Source organism: Grampus griseus, assembly GCF_964374135.1.
Source record: "Grampus griseus genome assembly, chromosome: 19".
NCBI lineage: Eukaryota > Metazoa > Chordata > Mammalia > Artiodactyla > Delphinidae > Grampus > Grampus griseus.
Window position 1 is genome coordinate 10,831,169 of NC_139013.1, and position 22,550 is coordinate 10,853,718.

The 22,550-nt window shown below is 55.8% G+C and overlaps 1 protein-coding gene across 1 annotated transcript; it reads left to right on the forward strand.

Moving 5' to 3' along the window:
- Positions 1-225: 225 nt before the first annotated feature.
- SMG9 (SMG9 nonsense mediated mRNA decay factor) lies at positions 226-16,633 on the forward strand. Its single transcript, XM_082676895.1, has 13 exons — positions 226-381; positions 2,617-2,691; positions 2,778-3,042; positions 3,120-3,217; positions 4,719-4,831; positions 7,036-7,147; positions 10,184-10,279; positions 10,682-10,767; positions 13,429-13,535; positions 14,246-14,353; positions 14,526-14,654; positions 14,968-15,112; positions 16,123-16,633. The coding sequence occupies exons 1-13, from the start codon at positions 232-234 to the stop codon at positions 16,199-16,201; spliced, it is 1,563 nt and encodes a 520-aa protein (XP_082533021.1). The 5' UTR covers positions 226-231; the 3' UTR covers positions 16,202-16,633.
- The last annotated feature ends 5,917 nt before the right edge of the window (positions 16,634-22,550 follow it).

The following is a 22,550-nucleotide window of genomic DNA, read 5'->3' on the forward strand; positions in this document are numbered from 1 at the left end:
TGCAGACTAGGCTGAGAAGTGTATTCTGGATAGCCAGGTGTCCAGCTCAGAACTGAGGGTTTTATTTCTTTGGAAGTAGTGAAGAATGGCTATTGAGATCCTGCTGGCAGTCACTGCCACAGCCACAGAGCTCTCTTGAAAGGAAGTGCCTTATAGTCCAGGGTAAGCCAGATAGAGTGGGGAGAGACTTCTTTCATCCTGGAATCAACCTCTTTCTACCCATAGGTGACCATGTCTGAGTCTGGGCACAGTCAGCCTGGGCTCTATGGGATAGACAGGCGGCGGCGGTGGAAGGAGCCCGGCCCTGGCGGCCCCCAGAATCTCTCCGGGCCTGGTGGTCGGGAGAGGGACTACACTGCACCTTGGGACAGAGAGAGACGGGTGAGTATCTGGGCCCAAGGGCAGCATTCATGTGTCCACTCATTCCACCAATGTTTATTGAGCACCAGCTAGGCACCGGGCCCTCATCTAGATGCTGGGGATATAACTGTTGACAAAACGGACTGCGCTCAGAGTGATAAAGGGGCTGTCTTAGATGAAGCAGTCAGAGAAGGCTTCTCTGAACAGCTGACTTTTGAGCAGAGACCTGAAGGAGGCAAGGGGACAAGTCCTGACAGAATCTGAGTGAAGAGCATTCAAAACAGAAAGAACAGCAAATGCGAAGGCCCTGAGGCCTTATATCTGGTGTGTTCAAGGAGTAGCCAGGAGGCCAGCGTGGCTGCAGTGGATGAAGAAGGGGAAGTGATAGAAGATGAGATCAGAGAGGAAACTGGGGCCAGATCATGTGGGACCTGATAGGCCTTGGAAAGAACTTTGGATGTCACTGACTGGAATTGGCATGGGGGTTTGAGCTGAGAGGTGCCAGAAGCCCCTGTTTTCCAGAGTTGTGTCATAATAGCAGCCTTTTTTGTTTATTGAGCAGTGTGCAGTGTGCTGGTGCTCTGCAGAGTGCTTTCCATCCTTTGGGTCTTGCTGAGCTCCTGCAGCTGTCCCATGAAGTAGAGCCTATGATAGATGCAGTTTTCACTAATGAGGAAATGAGTCTTAGAGGGGAAGGGACCTACCCAAAGTCACAAGTCAATAAGCTTTGGGGCCAGGCCTTGAACCCGAATCCAAGTGAGCCTCAGGCGCAGCACCACTGTGTCTGCTGTAGAGTGTCCTGGACCGGGAATCGGGAGTCGGGAGCGTCGTTGTGGGCCCGGTCCAGCCTTGCTCCTCTCCTGTGTGTAGGTGACTCACTGCCACAGCCTGCCTCCCAGGTTCTTTCTCCAGGGCCCTGCCCACCTCTAAGGGCTGTTTATTTGGGGGGGGGGGAGTGGAAGAAGATAATGGTTGGGACAGTTTCTGAGCCATAAAACTGCAAAAATCATGAAGGAAATTTATTCACAGTGAGCTTGGCTCTTGCTTACTCCTTCCCTTGGGCCACAGCATAAATGACAACACGCAGTCTCTCCTCCTTCCACACACATCTTTCTGGGGAATGTTACCATCCTCCTGCACCTTCAGCTTCAGTCCCTGAACAAGCAGCTCCCAGATGTCTTGTCTTTGAGACCCTGGCAGCCTCCTAACTGGCCAATGGACTCCTCACGTCCTCCATGTCTCCTGCTGACCTCAGCGTCTTCCTGCCAATTCTCTTCCTCCCGCTACTAGTGACGGCCCATCAGGTCTCATCCTGGTCACCCCCACGCCCATCGGGCACCAGTGCTGTACATGGTGCCTCCTGACTGTATCTCCTATCCATCCTCATCTCTTCACCCTCACCTGTTCTTTGCAAAGCACGTTCACATCCTTTGGTTTGTCCTTCGTCATAGGCCAGTGAGTGAGCAGGATTTAAATAAGTATCCTCAATATGTAGGTGAAGAAACAGACCTACTGAAGGGTCAGGACTCTCCCAGGGTTACTCAGGGTACCACAGAAGGAACAGGATTCAAACTCAGGTCTCTCCCCTTTCTTAGGCAGGTGGGGGTGAGACAGAAGAGGCGTGAAGAGGGTAAGGCATGGGAATCAGTCCGCTGACTTGGCGAGCCCGGGTGGGGCTGAGGAGCGGAGGTTGGGACAGCAGGGCTGTCAGGAGAGCAGCTCTAGATACTGTGCACCTGCCACGTGCCCAGTGCTCCGTGGACGGTTTGTGAGTCCTGTCTACTTTCAGCCTCTTAACAGTCCTGTGAGGAAGGAATTCCTATCCCCATTCGCCAGATGAGCAAATGGGCCTAAGTGAGGGTGATTCCTTATCCGTGTTCTCACAACCAACAAAAGCCAAGGCCAAGTTCAAATGCAGATTTCTCTCGCTCCAAAGCCCCAGCGCCTTCTGCTTGGGCTTGTCTAGCAAAGGCAGCTGAGTGGAGTGGCTGGCAGCGTGGTTCTGGAACCCGGCTGTCTGGCTTCAAGTCCTGGCTCCACTGCTTAATTGGCTGTGTGGCCTTGGGCAAGCCAGTTAACCTCTCTGGATCTCAGTTTTTTCATTTGAAAAATGGGGATAAAGGTATCTCTCACAGGGCTGTTGGTAGGATTGGAGGAGTTTATGTCTGAAGGCGTTTAGAATGATACTTGACACTTAGAGGGGTGTCCAGGGAGCTAGGGGAGTCACTCCTGAGTAACTGCCCTCCCTCACCACAGGATGGCAGCGAAGAGACAAGCACGGCGGTCATGCAGAAAACCCCCATCATCCTCTCAAAGCCTCCAGCAGAGCGGGTGAGTGGGGAAGACTTTGGAAGGGGAGGCTGGGAGCAGTTAGGGCAAGGATCTCTCCACTGACCGGAACCTTCTCACGCCCGTAGTCAAAGCAGCCACCGACTCCAACGGCCCCTGCCGCCCCGCCTGCCCCAGCCCCTCTTGAGAAGCCCATTGTCCTCATGAAGCCACGGGAGGAGGGGAAAGGGCCTGCGGCCACAGCGAATGCCTCCACCCCCGAGGGCACTGCCCCACCACCCCCTGCAGCCCCTGCGCCACCCAAGGGGGAGAAGGAGGGGCAGAGACCCACACAGCCTGTGTACCAGATCCAGAACCGGGGCATGGGGACTGCCGCGCCGGCAGCCATGGACCGTGAGTTGGGGCCGGGCGGGATCTGGTTGGGAGCCGGAACCCCCTCGCACAGACCGTCAGCACGTCCTTGTCTGCAGCTGTCGTGGGCCAGGCCAAACTGCTGCCCCCAGAGCGCATGAAGCACAGCATCAAGTTGGTGGATGACCAGATGAATTGGTGCGACAGTGCCATTGAGGTACTGGGGGGTCAGGGCTCTCTCCCTGCTCGACCTTCTCCGGGCCCCACACCCTCACCTCCTCCCCGCCCCCCAGCTCCTTGGCAGGCAGCACCAGACTAGACAGCTTTCGGGCAATGGCAGCAGTGAGAGAATGGATCAGAACGTTCTCACCTAGCCGGGCCGAATTTCAGTGGCTTACACTAGCTCAGCTGTGCTGGTTGCTAAAATGCTGAAATACTTTGATACTGGTTGGCGGAGAGGGACCCATTACCACCGCAGAGGCCCTGGGATCTCCTGCCCGCTCTCGCACGCAGCAGGGCAGCCTCCTGGGCCTGCTCCAGTCCTCCTCCTGATTGGTCAAGACCCATGCAGTACCAGTGTGAACTGGTTTGAATGTTAGCCCCCGGAGGTTCGCCTCCATCCCAACAGCCCTCACTGTAGTCCACACCTCACACCTCTGGACCATCATATCTACTTCCAGTGTCCCAGTCTTCATTTCCCCCCGTCCTGTTTTTTCCCTCCCAGGCTTGTCACATTACTCAGATTCTCCCAGGTATGCTCCCTCTCCTTCTCCAACAGCTTGGATTTACTAACAACATAACCAGGCCCATCTGTTACCACTCTCATGTTGATATCAACTGGGAAGCTTTAAAAAAAAAAAAAGAGCCGCTGTCCAGGCCCTGCTATAGAGCACTTACCCACAAATCCCCAAACGTGGATCGTATAACTGAGGAACTCATTTGTAGTTTTGTTTAATTTTAATTAATTTAAATTTAAGTAGCCACATGTGGTCAGTGTCTACCATATTGAACTGGGCTAGCCCTCGATAGTCTGCTTTAGTGGGTCTAGGGTTCAGCCCAGGATTAGAGGGGTTTTTTTAGAGCTCTCCAGATGATTCTAAGGTGCAGCAGCCACATTGAGGACATGACTCTTTTCCTTGAGGAGTGTCTCTTATGCCCCCTGGTGGTGAAAATCAGCAGAGCTGGCAGCCCGGAGGTGAAGGTCTCAGGATTCTGTAGGACTCTTAAACCCCACAGACAGAGCCAGGACGGGCTGGTCTCCCCTTCCTGCTTACTGCTGCCTTTATCACGCTTTCCCATGTTTTCCCAACCTGCCTGAAGCCCAAAGCCTCCCAGGAGTCTGCTCCAGTGGCCCTCAGTTACCCAGTCCTGGCTTCTTCCACCCATCCTTTTGTTCCTATGCCTCTCCCCTTCTCCCCAAAGTCAGGCGCCCCTTTTCCTCTGTGTTCCAGCCACTCTGACTTCCTAGTACCTTCTTGACCAGGGAGGCTCTTTTCTGCGTTGGAGCTCTCACAAATGCTGTTCTTTGTGCCCAGAACGTTCCATATACCCCCCTTCCCCCTCCCTTTGCCCAGTTGAGGGGATTTGGAGCACAAACGTTTTTCTTTATATCTGAGAAGGTAGGTGGGCGAGCCATGGAAGTCTTTAGGGCCCCTTCCTCACTCCCACTCCATCAACCGACAGATTTTTGAGGGTCTCATTCCTGCCTCTTCCCGCAGTACCTGTTGGATCAGACTGATGTCTTGGTGGTTGGTGTCCTGGGCCTCCAGGGGACAGGCAAGTCCATGGTTATGTCGTTGTTGTCAGCCAACACTCCTGAGGAGGACCAGAGGTGAGGGGGACGTTGGGTCTGCAAGGGAGGTGGCACCCACCTAGGTCAGGGGAGGGTGGGCCTGGATATTGCAGGTGGTGTGTGGTGTTCCCCTACCTTGACCTCAATGTCTCTGTCAGATGAGGATGGTGACCAGTCTGGACCAAACTTTCGTGTAGCTCCAAGGACACCAATCCTGTACCTCCCTCCCTCCCTCCCTTCCTCGTTCCAGCAAATGGACAGGACCAGCCAGGAGCTGGCATGGCGCATCCGTTAAGTCTTTGGATTTAGGTTCACCCCAGTCTCAGCCCTGCCGCTCACCAGCTGGCTGGTCTTGGGCAGGTCCCTTCACCTCCTGGTATCTCACTTTCTCATCTGTAAAGTGCATTTTTGGAGGATGAGACAAGATCGGGAAGGCAAAAGTTAACAAGAACTTGGCACAGAGCGAGTGCTCACAGGATGTGGCTGATGTGGCCTGGGAAACACTGGGACAGGAGACCTGGGTGAAGGGCGTGGGTTCTAGACCAGCCTCAGTCCTGCCTTGCTGAGTAAGGACAGGGTATGATTGTGAAGGTAAAGGAGGGAGTCCTTTGGGGGAGGAGGGAGCTTGAGCACTAGAGCCCCAAACTGAGGGCAGGGAAGGAAAGAGGGAAAGGCAGGGATTGGGGAGTCAGGTAGGGAACACAGACAGTCTAATTAGGGAAGAATCAAGGTGGGGGGTGAGCAGGGGTTGTGGCCACTTAGGGTTATCTTAAAGCATAGGAGTTTGGTTTTTATAAAGTCGGTGATGTCACCCTGGACACCATGGATGGGCCTCAGGGGTCCATGAACCCCCGAACGGTATATGCAGGATTCTACACACATTTACAGTCAGGCTTCTCTTCTAGGGAAAGTGTCCATAGTTCCCACCAGCTCTCAGAGGGGCCTGAGGGAAACCCGGAACAGGTTAAGAACCCCTGTGGTGAGAACGTACATCACCAGACCCCGAGCTGCGGTGCCCCGCCTCCCAGGTCGGCTCCGTCCCCACTCTTCTCTGCTCACTCATGACCTCAGCTCAGCTGGGCCCCGCTCTGGCACAGCTGCAGCTCTCTTGGCCGGCATCCTTTCCATCTCAGCTTCCACCCCCAACTAGCAAAACTTCCCTGTGGCCGTCGGCTCAGATACTTGAGCTAGAATCCTGTCGGCCTAATGTGTCCTTCTGAGGCAGGTCCGCCTGTGACATGGCAGACGTTGGTACCAACTCTTGTCACCAGGTCTCATAAGTTTTACCTCCTAATTATCTTGAGAATTCATCTGCTCCTCTCCTCCACGCCCATCTCCTGGTCCAGGCCACTGCCATCTCCCCTGGAGGAGGCCAGGAGCCTCCTAACTGGTCTCCCTGCTTCAGTTCAACAAATATTTATTGGGTGTTTACCACGGGCTAGGCCCTGTCCTGGGTGCTGGGGCTACAACAGTAAACAAAAGTGGCAAAAATCTCTGTCCCCGTGGGGCTTGCATTTTAATGGGGAGCTAATAAACAAGCACATTAGAAGATGATAATCAAACAGGAAGGGGTTATGGGGAGGTGGCTGGGGCCAGGTTCCTGTATAAATCAGCTGGTCAAGGGGCCATTTGAGAACAAGCAGACGCTGAGGAGGGGGAGCAGGGAAAGCGCTCCAGTCAGGGCAAGAACTGGGAGCCTGGATGCCCCGCACCCTCTCACCATGGGGTGGAGAGTATTCAGTGCTGTGTGTCCCATACCTGGCACATGGCAGGTACACTTGATAATTAATAGCTAGCTATTTTATATCATCGTGTATCAGGCACTCTTTTAAGCGCTTTATGTATATTAACCTCACAGTCACTCTGAGAGATTGAGACTATTGTTGTCCCCATTTTACAGACGAGGAAACCGAGGAGAAAGAGATTAAGGAACTTATTCAAAGCCACACAGCCAGGAAGAGGCAGAGCTGGGGTTTGAATCCCAGCAGTGCAGCAAAGTCCTTGCTCTTAAACACCTCAGTCTATTGATTTTGTTAAGACTTAACAGGTCTACCTATGGGTAGGGGTAGGGATGAAGTCATGTGATATAAAACACAGCCCCCTAGGCAGCAGGGGCCATGAATGGAAGGCTTTGCGGGCAGGCGGGGAATCACATCTCATGGTCTCACTCACAGGGCCACACTCTGGAGGCGGCAAAGGCCAAGAACCTGACCTCTAATGCCCCCACCTGCTCCTTTCCACAGGGCCTATGTCTTCCGGGCCCAGAGCGCCGAAATGAAGGAACGAGGGGGCAACCAGACCAGTGGCATTGACTTCTTCATTACCCAGGAGCGGATCGTTTTCCTGGACACGCAGGTGCTGACCCCCACTCACGCCACCCTGCTGCGTGCAGCACTCAGCTTCATCCCCAAATGTGTTTAAGCCAGAACCTTGCTTGGATTCCATGGGGCTTCGGCCAAGCCACGGACATGCTAGTGCCTTTGGGCAAGTTGTGTCTCTTTTTGGCCCTTAGTCTCTTCTTGTCAGATTTCACCCCCTCTCCACTCCCATCCATCCGTGTACACAGGAGCCTAAAGAATCTTATAGCATAGCAGTTGGAAGTGTGGGCCCTGGAGTCAGTCTACAGCCAGAGCTGGCCTTTAAGTAAGTTTTAACCCCCCCACCTCCATTTTTTCATCTGTAAATGGGGGTGATAGTTTTCTCAGCTTCATAGGAGGGTTGCAGGGAGTCAGTGGAACAGTCCAGGCAGAGTGCTGGGCACGGGATGGTGCGTGGCGAGCCTTCAGGCGCCTCACTGTCACAAGAGCTGGCCTGTCCTGCGTTACCTGGCAGCTTTCCTCAGCTTCTCCAAGATCCCTGTTCCTTAGCTAGGCAGCCGGGGCCTGTGCGGCTCGCCTGTCAGACTCCCTGGACTCCCCTCTCTGATGTAGACACGGGCCCCACCATACACACCTCCAAGCCTTGCCATAGTCTCGCTCCTGAGCTCTGCGACCTTGGCCAAGTTGTTTAACGTTTCCACTCCTCGGTTTTCTTCAGTGGGAAAAACAACATTGCCTCCCTCGTGGGGTTTCTGTGAGGTGTCAGTGAATTAACACAGGTGAAGTCCTGGCATGAAGTGGGTTCTCAGTACTCTTGGCTGTCAGCATCGTCACCATTAGAACATTCTCTCTCCCCTTGCTTTGTTGCTTGGCTGTTGCCTTCTCCTCCCTGAAGACTCCACAAGGGCATTGCCTCCTCCCGGAAGCCTCCCCCTCCTCTGAGCGCCCACCGGTGCCCATGTGCACCCATGTGCACCTCCCAGCGCAGCACGTGGCTTACCACAATCTGGTTCTTGCATTCTGTGCCCGCTCCTATCCGGTCTGCAGCTCCTCAGGGAGAGGCCTGGCCCACAGCTGATGCTCAATGAATGTTCGTGGAACAAAGTTCTGGCCACCGTACACATTGATGGGTGGAAAACCTTCCACAAATGTGGTGTGAGACCTGTGTGCCAGGCCCTGTGACAGGACCACCGAGACCTTGTGCCGAGCTGAACCAGCTGCGGGCTGGTCCGGGGCCCCCATGGGGCAGAGCAGAAGTTAGAACAAGACAGAATGGAAGGGACTTCCCTGGTGGTGCAGTGGTTAAGAATCCGCCTGCCAGTGCAGGGGACAGAGGTTCGAGCCCCAGTCCAGGAAGATCCCACATGCCGTGGAGCAACTAAGCCCGTGCGCCACAACTACTGAGCCTGTGCTCTATAGCCCTCGAGCCACAACTACTGAGCCCATGTGCCACAACTACTGAACCTGTGCTCTAGAGCCTGCGAGCCACAACTACTGAAGCCCTTGCAGCTAGAGCCCGTGCTTCACAAGGAAGCCACCACAATGAGAAGCCCGCGCACCACAAGGAAGAGTAGCCCCCGCTCGCCGCAACTAGAGAAAGCCCACGAGCAGCAATGAAGACCCAATGCAGCAAGCAAACAAGCAAGCAATAAATGAATGAATGAATGAATGAATGAAAAAAGACAGAATGGAACACTGCAGTGTTTGGGGTTTTAGAAAGTGAGCCATTGGATTGATGAAAGAGCAAAGAGGAAAGCCTCTTCTTTTTTTTTTTTTGCGGTACGCGAGCCTCTCACTGCCACGGCCTCTCCCGTTGCGGAGCACAGGCTCCGGACGCGCAGGCTCAGCGGCCATGGCTCAGAGGCCCAGCCGCTCCGCAGCATGTGGGATCTTCCCGGACCGGGGCACAAACCCGTGTCCCCTGCATCAGCAGGTGGACTCCCAACCACTGCGCCACCAGGGAAGCCCCAAGCCTCTTTCTTAAAGTTAATTCCATCCAGGGCAGGAAGAAGTGGATAGATGATCCACTAATTTAACCTCTTGTATTTTTAGTGGGATGTTCCTTTAAGAAAAGGTGATGAGCTCACAGATGACTCTTTTACACCCACTGATGCAGTTCTTTGTTTGTTTGTTTGTTTTGGCTGTGTTGGGTCTTAGTTGCTTCGTGCTGGGTTTCTCTAGTTGCAGCGAGCGGGGGCTACTCTTCGTTGCGGTGCGTGGGCTTCTCATTGCGGTGGCTTCTCGTTGTGGAGCACGGGCTCTAGGCGTGCAGGCTTCAGTAGTTGCAGCACTCAGGCTCAGTAGTTGTGGCACACGGGCTTAGTGGCTCCACGGTATGTGGGATCTTCCCAGACCAGGGCTCAAACCTGTGTCCCCTGTACTGGCAGGTGGATTCTTAACAACTGTGCCACCAAGGAAGCCCTGATGCAGCCTTTTAAATCCTCACTAGTCTTCACATTAACCATTGTTATTTGACCTGAGTGATTATCCTAGTGAAGTTTTGAAAGCATTTGATACTTTTTTTTTTTTTTTTTTTTGCGGTACACGGGCCTCTCACTGTTGGGGCCTCTCCCGTTGCGGAGCACAGGCTCCAGACGCGCAGACTCAGCGGCCATGGCTCACGGGCCTAGCCGTTCCGCGGCATGTGGGATCCTCCCGGACCAGGGCAAGAACCCCTGTCCCCTGCATCAGCAGGCGGACTCTCAACCACTGCGCCACCAGGGAAGGCCTGACAGCATTTGAAACAACAAAATAAGGGTGTCGCAGGGACATGACTCATTCAAGTGGATGTTCGATTTTCCAGCACTAGGAGCGCTCTTCTGGGGCACGCAGCACTTGGGAGCAGTGGGGACTTGTGAGAGGGCTGGGGAAAGTGTGTCGGCTTTGAAACTCTTTTTCTGTCACCTCCTCTCACTGACTAGTTCTTTCCTAATTAGAAACTGCCCGTGTATCTGACATTATTTTGTCCTGAGAGGTGATGTATCTGCAGTCATCGGGTGGAACTTGGTGGCCGTGTCCCCTGGGATCCTGACCCGCGGCCCTTCCCTGACACCTTGCTGTCTTCCTGCTCCAGCCCATCCTGAGCCCCTCCATCTTGGACCACCTCATCAACAACGACCGCAAGCTGCCTCCAGAGTACAGCCTGCCCCACACCTACGTGGAGATGCAGGTGAGGGGGCCGAGCCAGGCCTGGTGGTCCAGGATGGAGCGCTAGTGGATACGGGTTAGGCTAGTTTCTGCTTCATAAGAGCCCTGGGTACCCCAGAGCTGGAGGGAGAGGACGGCACCAAGAGTCAGACCTGACTCAGCCCCTGGCTCTGCCTCTCGGCAAAATCATCCCCCCTTCAAGCCTCCGTATCCGCCTGTGTAAAAAGGGGCTGATCATTGCCACCTGGCCCATTTTAGGGATGGCCTGGAAGGGAGGTGCCCGTGCAATCTGGGCGCATAGTAGGTGCTTATAGGCTCAGAGGCGCTTTTGCCCTGTGGCCTCCTCAGCTGAGTCCTGAGATCAGGGACCTCAGTCTGGGCTGAGGGAAGCTTCAACTCTGTCGTCCCTTCCTGCCCCCCTCAGTCACTCCAGATCGCTGCCTTCCTCTTCACTGTCTGCCACGTGGTGATTGTCGTCCAGGACTGGTTCACGGACCTCAGCCTGTACAGGTGAGGCGCTGTCGGGAGCGGAGCCAGGCTAGGGACGGGGGCCCCGAGACTCAGCCACTTGCACAGCTCTCACCACTTCCACACGGCAGCCACAGGGACCCTTTGAAAACGTGAGTTGGAGAGGATCACTGCCACCTAATCCTCTCTCAGCACACATACACACTTACCACCCTCCACGGACTGTGCACATCACTCAGAGTAAAATTCAGGGTCCTCCCCATGCATGGCTAACAGGGTTCTACGTGATGTGGTCCCGGTCACTGCCCTGACCTCCCCCAGCACTTGCCTCACTCCTTCCATCAGAAGTGTGGTGGCCCCACGGCTGTCCCTCGTGGCGCTTAGGACCTCTGCACGCCTCACCTCTCGGCTGGAAACACTCTCCCCGCGGCTGCCAGGCCCCCTCCCTCATGCCCTTCACGTGCCCCTGAGGCCTCCCCAACCTGCTAACTGCCTCTCCTGTGACTCTCCCGCTCTTACCCTGCTGTGTTCTCCTTCACTGCACGTATCACTCCCTGACAGGATGGTGTGGACCTTTTTATGGTCTTGTCTCCCTCGTTAGAATGTAAGCCCCAGTGGCTCACACAGTGCCTGGCACAAGGTGGATATTTAACAAGTTTGTTGAATAAATAGCACGCTGAGGAACTGCTCCTTAGAGCCTTGTGGTCCATCTCCAGGCGTAGGTGCCATTCCCGCGGGTCCCTGGTGGGCAGGGAAGGGAGGGAGTCAGGATCTGGCAGGAGTACTGCCTGAAGCAGCTGGAGGTTCCAGAAATGCCCCCAGATAGGACTGGCTCCGATCCTCTTGGCCTCAGGCCCCAGGAGGTAGCTGTGGGGAGGCCAGCAGCCCTGGGCACGGGGCCCAGACAGACAGATGGAAGGAACGGGAGCTTGTGGGGAGGGGAGAGCCGAGCTGAAGGAAGCAGATGTCTCCGGAGTCAGGCAGCCCTGTGTTTGAATCCCAGTACTTGTTAGGCGAGCGGTTGCTTTTTCCACACTTCCTCATAGGCAAACGGTGTCCTGCAGATGAAGTGAGTTAAAGAATGTAAAGCATTCAGCACAGCACCTGGTGCCTAGTAAGCAGTAGATTAAGTGGGAGCTTAAGGTTTGTGTTAGTAACTCTGGGGGTGGGTGGGAGCTGAGGGTCTGGCCAACAGTAAAAAAACAAGCTGCTGGGGGAGCCGGCTGTTGTGACCAGATCTAAGTGACTTCATTCTGAAACACCCCCTCCTACCACCGTCGTCTGTTGGAATTCATTCAAAAGACAAATATATTGGGCATTTACATAGGCTGGTCTCTGTCCTGGGCTCTGGGGATACAGGTGTGAACAAACAGGTAACACAGGCTGCCCTGTGGAGGTCACATTGTGGTGGGGTGTGGCCTCAGGCTGGCCCTTGCAGAGCCTCGGTTTTAAGCCAGAGTCTACAGGTGGCCTCCCCAGAGCAGGTGAATCCCTGGAAATTGTGGATACCATATTTGTGGCCGATTTAGGGATGGCCTGGAAGGGAGGTGCCCGTGCAATCTGGGCGCATAGTAGCTGCTTATAGGCTCAGAGGCGCTTTTGCCCTGCGGCCCCCTCAGCTGAGTCCTGAGATCAGGGACCCCGGGCTGGTCTGAGGGAAGCTTCCACTCTGTCGTCCCTTCCCGCCCCCCTCAGTCACTCCAGATTGCTTTGTGTACGTGTCTGTACGAGGAGAAGGGCCATAGTTTATCAGATCCCGTTAGCCCTTATCTCAGGTTTATTTTATTTACTTTTATATATACTTTTATATATTTGGAAGAATTACTTTAAAATAGCATAAACTGGAAACTTATATCCATACAAAAACCTGCACAGCTTTATTCATAATTGCCAAAACCGGGGGCAGCCAAGATGTCCTTTGGTAGATAAACGGATAAATAAGTTGTGGTACATCCACACGATGGCATATTATTCGGTGTTAAAAAGAGATGCGCTGTCCTGCCATGGAAGACAATGGAGGAGCCTCAAATGGAGATTATTAAGTGAAAGAAGCCAATTTGAAAAGGCTTCATACTGTATGATTCCAACTCTGTGACGTTCTGGAAAAGGCAAAACTATGGAGACCAGTAAAAATATCAGTGGCTGCCAGGGTTGGGAGGGGGAGGGAGGGGTGAATAGGTGGAGCAGAGAGGATTTCTGGGCCCCGAAACTACTCGTGTGATACAAGTGGTGGATTTATGTGGTTTTTGTCAAAACCCATAGAGCATACACCACCAGGAGGGAGCCCTAATGTAAGCCACGGACGTCGGGTGGCAACGGTGTGTCACTGGAGGATCATGGGAATGTTGCCAAGCGGGAAGGCTGTGTGTTGGGGGCGGGGGGGAGGGTCCGTGGGAATTCTCTTTGCTTTCCACTCAGTTTTGCTATGAACTTAAAACTCCTCTAAAAAGTAAAGTACTTTTCTTGATGGCATAAACTCGTTAAAAAAATACATACGTGTTGACATGGGTCCAGGGATCAGTGTCTGAGAGGGTTGTCTCTGGGTTCCCTAAAACTGTGTGAGGAATACGGTATGTATGTGGCATTTTTCTGAGTGTGGCTGTAGCTTTAATCAGATCCGTGAAGGGAGCCCCCTCCTTCCCCAGGCTGTGGGATATGGGGGGGCCGGCAGCAGAGCACCAACCTGTCACCCCAAACCCCAAGGTTCCTCCAGACAGCAGAGATGGTGAAGCCCTCCACCCCGTCCCCCAGCCATGAGTCCAGCAGCTCGTCAGGCTCCGATGAAGGCACTGAGTACTACCCCCACCTGGGTGAGAGGCATTCCGGGGGCTGCACTGGTGGGCAGGGGAGAGTGGGGGGCGGAAACCGGGAGTACTCTGCGGAGGGGGCGCTGGGAGGAGCACCTGTGGGGCTTGTGAGGAGAGTCAAAAAGGATTAGCTGCCACTTCCTCTGAGGGTCCCCCTGGCCATCAGGGCGTGACCCCCGAGTCCAGCTCTGGCCCCTCGATCAGAATGGGAGCCCCTTGGGGGCAGGACCCTAGTCTGCCTGCTTCTGGGTCCATGGCACGGGGCTCAGGGAGTGTGGCGTCGGCCCCAGTGGCGCCACGCACCCTGTTCACCCTGCTTGGGCCCCTACTCGCGCATCCTTGGTCCGCTCTGTCCTTGCCCTGCGCTCTGACGCACTGCTCCTCTGCAAAGATCCGGCTCGTTTATGACACCCCAGGCAGGGTCTTCCCTGCTTCCTCCACCTGGCCCAGCCCCTGGTCTTTCTGCCAGGCTCCTGAGCAGGTGGCCATCAGACTGGGGACTTCCTGAGGGCAGAAACAGACTGACTCATTTCTCTGGGTCCCCAGCGCTGCCCAGCACAGGGCCTGGTACTAAAGGGAAGTTACTTATCATGTAAATACAAGTGATCTGAACTCAGGGGCAGGGCTGGTCTTTGGTGTGAGAAGGGGAGTCTGAGTGGCGAGTGGCGAGTGGCAGTGGCGAGCGCGAGCTCCCCGTCTCCTCCCACCCGCAGTCTTCCTGCAGAACAAAGCTCGCCGGGAGGACTTCTGCCCTCGGAAGCTGCGGCAGATGCACCTGATGATTGACCAGCTCATGGCCCACTCCCACCTGCGGTACAAGGGTGAGGGTCCCCCAGCCCCCCCCCCAAGCTGGCCAGTGGCCTTCTGGCTCCCAATCCAGTCCCAAAGCCCCGGCCCCCAGACCCATCCCCTGACCCCAGCTTGACCACCCTGCGCATACCTCCCCCGGCCCTGCAGCACTGTGCCTGCAGCCTCACGGGTTCCCTCCGCCAGGTACGCTGTCCATGTTACAGTGCAACGTCTTCCCTGGGCTCCCACCCGACTTCCTGGACTCCGAGGTCAATCTGTTCCTGATGCCCTTCATGGACAGCGAGGCAGAGAGTGAAACCCCCCCAAGAGCAGGTACGGTTCCGCCTCGAGGGGATCTGGTCCGTAGGGAGACACGGCCCACCTGGTTGGAGGGAGACACAGGCTGCCCCGGTCTGGGGGTGACAGGGACCCGCCCTGGTCTGAGGGGAGACTCAAGCCTGTCCCTAAGGTGCTCAGACCCTTCCTTCCGTGGGAGCACGTTTCCGAGTCACGGAAGGACGGGGGGACCTGGGCCGGGGCTGAACTCAGGCGCTCCTGGCAGGCCAGGATGCTGTTGACGGGGACGAAGGGCCTCTCTCGGCGGGCTGTCCCCCTTCGCCTCCCCTCCTAACTTCTGACTTTCCAGGACCCAGTTCCAGCCCCCTCTTCTCCCTGCTCCCTGGGTACCGAGGCCACCCCAGCTTCCAGTCCTTGGTGAGCAAGCTCCGGAGCCAAGTGATGTCCATGGCCCGGCCGCAGCTGTCACACACGATCCTCACCGAGAAGAACTGGTGAGAGCGCTCGGCAGAGGAGTCAGTGTGAGGGCCCCACCTCCACCGTGTTGAGGGTCTCGGAGGTCTCTCCGCACCTCAGCTTCCCTTCCTGGAGCACTGATGAGTGCTACCATCTTGTTGCCGTTCCATGGGATTTTGAATCCCAATCAGCCGGGAGGGCGTAGATCTTGTCACCAGTTTTACTAGTGGGGAGGTTCAGCCTCAGAGAAGGAAGTGTCACGTGGCAAGGTCATGCACTGTGGTTGGGTGTCCCTTGACTGCAAGGAGTAGGGCCAGTGAGCCCAGTCAAGTTTAAAGATTTATTCTGAGGCCCTGAGTGCAGAGAGCATAGCTGCACCGGAGAGGAAAGCGGAAAGCTGTCGGGAACCACGGGAGCCGCGTTCTCCAGGCCCCCCCTCCCCCGACTAGCCCCCTCCACTGGGAGCCTCTGCCTCTGGCTTTCTCCACCTTCCTTCACAAAGCCCTGCGCTGCCTCCCCAGCCACGACTCTACGTGGCTCTCTATGCCCAGAGCCCACAGCAGTGCTGCCACAGACCCGGGGCTGCCTCATCTCATTTTCCAGAGAAACAGAAACTTGAGAAGTAGCTGCAGCTTGGCTCCCCTGGGTCTGTCTGCAGTCGGCTGTGGGCAGAAGGGGCAGGGAGTGCAGACACAGCAGGAAGCCACTCTGGAGCTCTGTTTCTCTCTTTGGTCTAAACCAGGGCCCAGCGGGGAGGGGAGAATTTGGGAGGTGGGGGGTTATGCAGCTGCTAGACGTTTCTGATCATCACAAGACTCTGGAGGGATATAGAGATAGACCCCTACCCACAAAGGCCAGCACTGAGTGGAGCGGGAAGCCGTTTGGGCCCAGAGGTGGGCGCTCGAGGACTTCACCTTCGCTTCCCCTGGGGGAGGTGAGGGGATCAGGTCACCTAGCATCGGCGTTGGCATCTTCCCTGTATCCCAGGCGTTACGGTCATGAGGGGGCCACAGCCAGGGCAGCTCTGACTGTTGACCTCCCCTCACAGGTTCCACTACGCCGCCCGGATCTGGGACGGGGTGAAAAAGTCCTCCGCCCTGGCCGAGTACAGCCGCCTGCTGGCCTGAGGCCAAGGGGAGGAACGGCTCGCAGAGAACCCCCTTCCGGGCCCCCAGTGGGTGGCGAGGGGCACCCACGTCCTCTCCCCGCGGGGCGGAGAGCGGCAGCAGGCCTGATGGACAAGGGACCGTGACTTCCTCACCCGGAGACACGAGGTGTCCAGGGCCGGTCCCCCATCCTCAAGGGAGCGTTGTTCAGGGGGTGACTTTGAGATCCCGCCCCCAGCCTGGACGAGGTAGCCCATCATCAGCCCCCACAGGGACAGGCGGCGGGAGGAGCCTGAGTGGTCACCAGGAAGCCCAGACTCCGTGTCGGCCTCCTTCTGCAGGGACAGGAGCAGCAGGTCCCTCTGCCCTGACTCCAGGCCCCTGCCTGGAAGGTGAGGCAGGGTCTGGGAGCTCTTTATTGGGGCAGATCTGGTGGCTGGAATAAAAACAGTCATGCAAGCCTGTTCTGGCGCTCATCTTCTTCTCCCTCTCCAGTGTGCTGTCCTGGGAATCCCCCCAGTTCTGGGTCCCAGCCCTTGGGGGCAGGTTAGCCATGGCCTCCCATTGGAGCCTGAATGAACTTCCCGTGGGCACATCCACTGTAGGTCAGAGAGTTGCCAGGGGTAGTTAAAGACCAGTCTTTGCTATGGAGGAAGCCTCTAGAAAGGGGTATTCTATTTCCTGGGGTGATGTCAAGCCTCCTGTCTCTGTGTGCCATGGAGAGGAAGGTACAGGGCCCTCGTTTTCTGCTCACTTGAAGACGGTGCCTTCCCTTTGGTGAAATGCCTAGTTAAATGCAATGCCTAACTCAATTCGTTAAAAAATAGAACACGTCCTTAGTTAAATACAATTAGTCAATATAGTATACTGTCACTCGGTATCCACAAGGGATTGGTTCCAGGACCCCCCGTAGATACCAAAATCCTTAGATGCTCAAGTCCCGTATATTAAACAGCACAGTATTTGCATGTAACCTACGCACATCCTTCCATCTACTGTAAGTCATCTTCTAGACTGGTTAAAAAACCTAATCCATGGGCTTCCCTGGTGGCGCAGTGGTTAAGAATCCACCTGCCGGGCTTCCCTGGTGGCGCAGTGGTTTAGAGTCCGCCTGCCGATGCAGGGGACACGGGTTCGTGCCCCGGTCCGGGAAGATCCCACATGCCGCGGAGCGGCTGGGCCCGTGAGCCATGGCCACTGAGCCTGCGCGTCTGGAGCCTGTGCTCCACAACGGGAGAGGCCACGACAGTGAGAGGCCCGCGTACCGCAAAAACAAACAAACAAAAAAGCCTAATCCACCAGTCAGTGCTGTGTAAATAGTTGTAAATACAACGTAAATGGTATGTAGATAGTTGCCAGCACTTGGAAAAGTCAAGTTTTACTTTTTGGAACTTTGTGGAATTTTTTTTTCAAATATTTTCAATCCAAGGTTGGTTGAATCCACGGATGTGGAACCCTCGGATACAGAGGGCCAACTGTACTTCCCCTTAGTCAAAACAGGTTCTACCCTTGTTCAAATACTCATATGTTATCCTTACACATGATGTTACCCTTACACATGGTGGCTTCCTTCCTCTCTAAACCTCAACTGCTCTTGCTGAGAAATGGTCCCTCCCTTTAATCCAGAACCTACCCTCAATTAAGTACACCATACAGTTCAATGTAGTACCTATCCTCACCTGCTCAGTTAAATATGGTACATCATCCTAGTTTAGTGTTTCCCAAAGTATGTCTCCAGATTGGTCTGTTCACCACACCCTAATCCCAAACTAGTCCTGGCCCTCAAATCATACCACTCCACCCTTCAGTAAAGCAGTTGGTTCCAGCCCAACCAGCTGATCTGGTCAGTCCACCACCCCCCATGCCACTTTGGTCTCCCTGGCTTCCCCCTGCCCTCTGACATACCCTGTATACAGTCCTGGTGTCCAGGTCATGGGAATCCCGGGGTCTTTTGAGAAAAAAAGCACAGCTGAAGAGGGTAGAGTGGGGGTCAGTAAAGAAAGCAGTCAGGCCAAAGAAGGTCTGGCCAGAAGTGGGGAGTCTGCAGACCCCAGGTCTGGGAGGTACGAGGCCCAGGGCAGGCTCTGGCCCTGCCACCACTGGCTGAGACCTTAGGCGGGAACCTCCCTTCATGACTCCCCAGGCCCTTGAGAGCTGTTCACTGCCCTCTTATGGAAATGCTTCTGCATCCTTTGCCGCCGTGCCCGATCTGCGGGGACACCTTTCTGGCCACTCTCTCCAGCCTGACAGCTGGCTCTTCTCTGCCTTATCAGAACTTAGCACTCCCGTGTGCCGTTCCCTCCCCTTGCTTCCCAGGGGAGTGCTGGTTGGTATGTGGGTTCACCAGAGTAGGGAAGGTGGGGGCAATGCCAGCGAGAGCGTGAGACCCAGAGCACAGAAGCACGAGAGAACACAGGCGCAGACAGGAGAGTTGCTGCTGAGTTTCTTCCTTCCCGTCCCCCAGTGCCACCCAGCCTGGGCACAGATGGAGCCTGCGTGCTCCCAGCCCCTCACTGCCACCTCCAGCTGGCCCAGGCTCAGGGCTGGGATCCTTGACTGGATTTATCTGGGAGCTTGTGTTCAGGGTTGTCGAGGGAGGCCTCAACCAGCACGCTCTAGGTGTCCACATCCAGGGAGGTGCAGAGCATCGGTAAACAGTGGCGAAGGAGAGTCCGCAGGCGGCCAGGGAGCCCAGGATGGGCACGTTGAGGGGCTCCTGGCTGAACGCCGAGGCATCCCCGGAGGCCTGGCCCAGCAGTGCCGCCACCAGCGCCTCGGTGGTCTTGGTCTTCGGGCCCTGTAGCGCCTCCAGGATCTTGTGCACGGGCCGGCCCATCTGCTCCGCCAGCCTGACGAGGGAGTCCTCGTCCAAGCTGAAGCTGTGGCGGTAGCCCTCCAGGGAGTGGGTGAGCGTGTGTGCACAGGTCACAGGCCACTTCCGGCACGCCCGGCACGGGACTCGGGTTGGCCCCGCAGGCCACCATGGCCACCAGCCAGATGTGCTGCCGTAGCGAGGCCGCCTTCCGCTCCAGCACGGGCTTGGGGACGTTCGTTGGGCAGGGCCACCAAGAACGTGCGCCGCCTGTGGCTCTCTAGGCCCCTCACCGTCGACTCCTCCAGCAGGCGGAAGGCGTACTCGCCCAATTCAAACATGGACAGCAGGAAGACTTTGGGGTCCTTGAGGCCCTCCGCTGCAGGAGACAAAAGCACTTTCAGTGGGTCCCCGCGCCAAGCCGACCCAGCTGTCCTGAGAGCTGCCTGGGTGCAGGCTGGCTTAAGACCGTCAGCCCTGGAGCTAGGCTGCCTGAGTTCAGATCCCAGCCTCGCTCCCTACGCCCTGTGTGGCATCAGGCTAGTTACCAGACCTCTCTGGGCTTTCCTGTACTTACCTGTAAAACCAAGGGATGCTTGTAACCTACCTCCTAGGGATGGCATGGTGGTGAACTGAGCTGGTGAAGGTGGTCCGTGGCCGCTGGTGAGCCCTCAAGAAACAGCTGCCGGCCGCGACGCGTTGCCAGCATCCGCCTGGGCACGGGCGGATAGCATTTGCACTGCTCTCACTTGGCCAATACATAAGCCAGTACCTACCCTTTTTTTTCCTTAATGCAAGTGACTGGTCTCCATCACAGGTGACTGAAATGGCAGCTGTAAGCAGCATTTCACCATGGGGGCCATGTGACCATGGGCGACCCCTCACCCCACTGTGGGCCTCGGTGGGAAGATGAAGGGGAAGGGGGAGGCAAGCCCTCAAGAATCCAGCCCCCCCCAAAATAAATAAAAATTAAAAAAATAAATAAGGAAATAGATAGGAATTTCCTGGCAGTCCTGCGGTTAGGACTCTGCTTTCACTGCCAAGGGCCCGGGTTCAATCCCTGGTTGGGGAATTAAGATCCCGCAAGACGCTCGGCCAAAAAAACCCAGAGCGAATCCAGCCCTCCAGAGCCTGCCCCTCACCCTCCAGCCTCCGCACACAGTCGTTCCGAGGCTGGATGAGCACCCTCTCCTCCGAGAAGGAGCTGAGGCGGCGGCTGCACGAGGCGGCGACGTCCACATCCACCTTGGAGTGGTTGCGGTAGAAGCGCTCGCCCCGCCGCCCCGGATCTCAAGGGCCAGCTGGGCATGGTCAGCGGCGAAGCTCTCCAACGTAACGATGAGGAAGAAGTCGTACCGGCCCAGCAGCGCCCGCTGGAGGTATTTGTCAGCCCGGAAGGTGTGTGCGCCTATGCCCAGCAGGTCCCAGATGATGATGTTGGGGTACTTGGGATGCGGGTATGGCGTGGGGTCCACGGTCATTTCCACCACTCCCGTGCAGACCGAGGTGGGGGTCCTCGCCCCCCCAGCCCCTGGATGGCGTTGACAAAGGTCGACTTGCCTGAGTCCGTTCCCCCGGTAACACCAATGTCCAGCCCGACGTTCTCCAGAGGATGAAGCGTAGATTGTAACGTGGCAGCTACTGCTGGCGGGTCCCCCGCCTCCTTCAGAGCCCTGGTGCCCTGCGAGAGCTCCAGTATCTTGGACTGGCTGAGGCATGATTGGAAGACTTTGCTTGCCATGGGCTACCTGACCCCCAGCTCTCCGTCTTCAGGACTTGATGACCTTGGACAGGACAGGTAAGGGAGTATTTTCACTCTGAGTTGCCTTCCCTTCTCTACTTCCCTCAGCTTGCCTGAAGTATTTGCGGCATCACCAGTAATAGCACTGAGCGTGTTACAAGATGCCAGGCCCGGTGCTAAGTGCTTTATTTAAGTTCGCATTTATTCATCACCACCAGCTTCTCCTCCTGGAGTATCTCATCAAATCCTCAAAACAGCCAGAAAAGATTCCCTCCCTTCCTCTCCACATTTGGCACTGAGACGATAGATCACTTGCCCAAGGCCTCCAGCTGATTCCTGGGGATATCGGGAATGGGGCTGAAATCTTTTGGTCCTGGAATTCAAAGTCTTAAATTTGGGGGGCATTTACCATGCACCAGGCACTGGGATCAACCATAAAGGGCAGTGATTAAGAGCTGGAATCTTCGTCATTGCTGGTAATCATAGATCAGGTTTATTTGATGTTTACTCTGGGCCAGCCACTGTTCTAACCATATACATGATTTCATCAAGTGCCCATTCTACAGAGCAGAAAACTGAGGCTCAGGGAGATAAAGGTCCCTTGCTAAACGTCTTACTGCCTGCACCAGAACCAGGATATGGGCCAGCTCCCTCTGATCCTTTAGTCATACAACCTCCCCCCACAAATCTTTGCACAGCTAAGCCCTCAGTATGTGCCAAGAGTGCTGCATTTCCAGCACTAGCAAAACAGACGGGTCTAGTGCATTTGTGGAAACATTACTCATCCTCGTTGCCTGGCTCCTGAGTACGTGCATGTGCTCGGGAGCCACAGGGCACACCTAGGCAAGCCCCGTCCTGCCTCTAGGCCTCCGAGGCCTCACCGGTGTGATGGATGGGGCAGCCACGTTCACATCCTGGGATTGCGTGACGGCGTCTAATCCCAACCGTGCCAGGGACTTGTGGGGTGACATGGGGCAAGCCATATCCCCTCTGGAGCCTTCATTTTCCCCTCTGTGAGGGGGGGTGGTGTCAGTTTCCTCACCTGTGGAGTGGAGAGATAACTCCTCCGAGCCCTCCCAGCTCTGCTGTTCTAGGAAGACTCGGGGTCTTACTGCTGGCGAGGTTCAGGAAGAGGCCAGCTTGGGAAGGGCTTGGAACATCGGGCTGGGCTTGATCTTTATCTGTGGGTAGCCATGGAAGGGTTCTGAGCAGGGAAGGGAGGGGTCCGAGGTGGACCTTAGAAAGAGCCCTCCTGGGAATACCCTGACGGTCCAGTGGTTAGAACTCCACGCTTTCACTGCCGAGGGCCTGGGTTCGATCCCTGGTTGGGGAACTAAGATCCTGCAAGCCATGTGGCGTGGCCAATAAATAAATAATAAAAATAATTTTAAAACGATCCCTCCGTGGCCTTACGGTGCATTAGACTGGGGCCTGGGAGACAAGGTGAGGGGCTGGGGCAGGACCTAGGTGTGGAGGGGGAGGCCTCAGCTGGAACAAGGGCTGGGGGTTGAGATGGGAGGTGGGAAAGGGAATGGTGGAGGCAGAAGGGACAGGACGAGGCCACTAGTTGGAAGCAGAAGACAAAAGTCACCTAGGCTGTCTCTCTTAACCTTAGGCCCAGTGTGGTGAGAGCAGGCCTGACCTTTCCATCTCAGCCATTTGGGGTTGGTGAGTCCTGTGCTTAGGATGATTTCTGAGGGTCCACAGGTATAGGGATGTGGGCTGTGTTTTTGAGAATGGATTTGGAAGGGACCTTCTTTCCTGTGCCTCTAAGGGAACCTACCATGGTCCCTCGCACCTCCTTTGGTGCCAAAAGG

Coding starts and splice junctions, on each gene's coding strand:
- SMG9 (XM_082676895.1), top strand. CDS start 232: ATGTCTGAGTCTGGGCACAGTCAGCCTGGGCTCTATGGGATAGACAGG. Junction 14,354..14,525: donor CTCCCACCTGCGGTACAAGG/GTGAGGGTCCCC, acceptor TCCCTCCGCCAG/GTACGCTGTCCATGTTACAG. Junction 15,113..16,122: donor ATCCTCACCGAGAAGAACTG/GTGAGAGCGCTC, acceptor CTCCCCTCACAG/GTTCCACTACGCCGCCCGGA.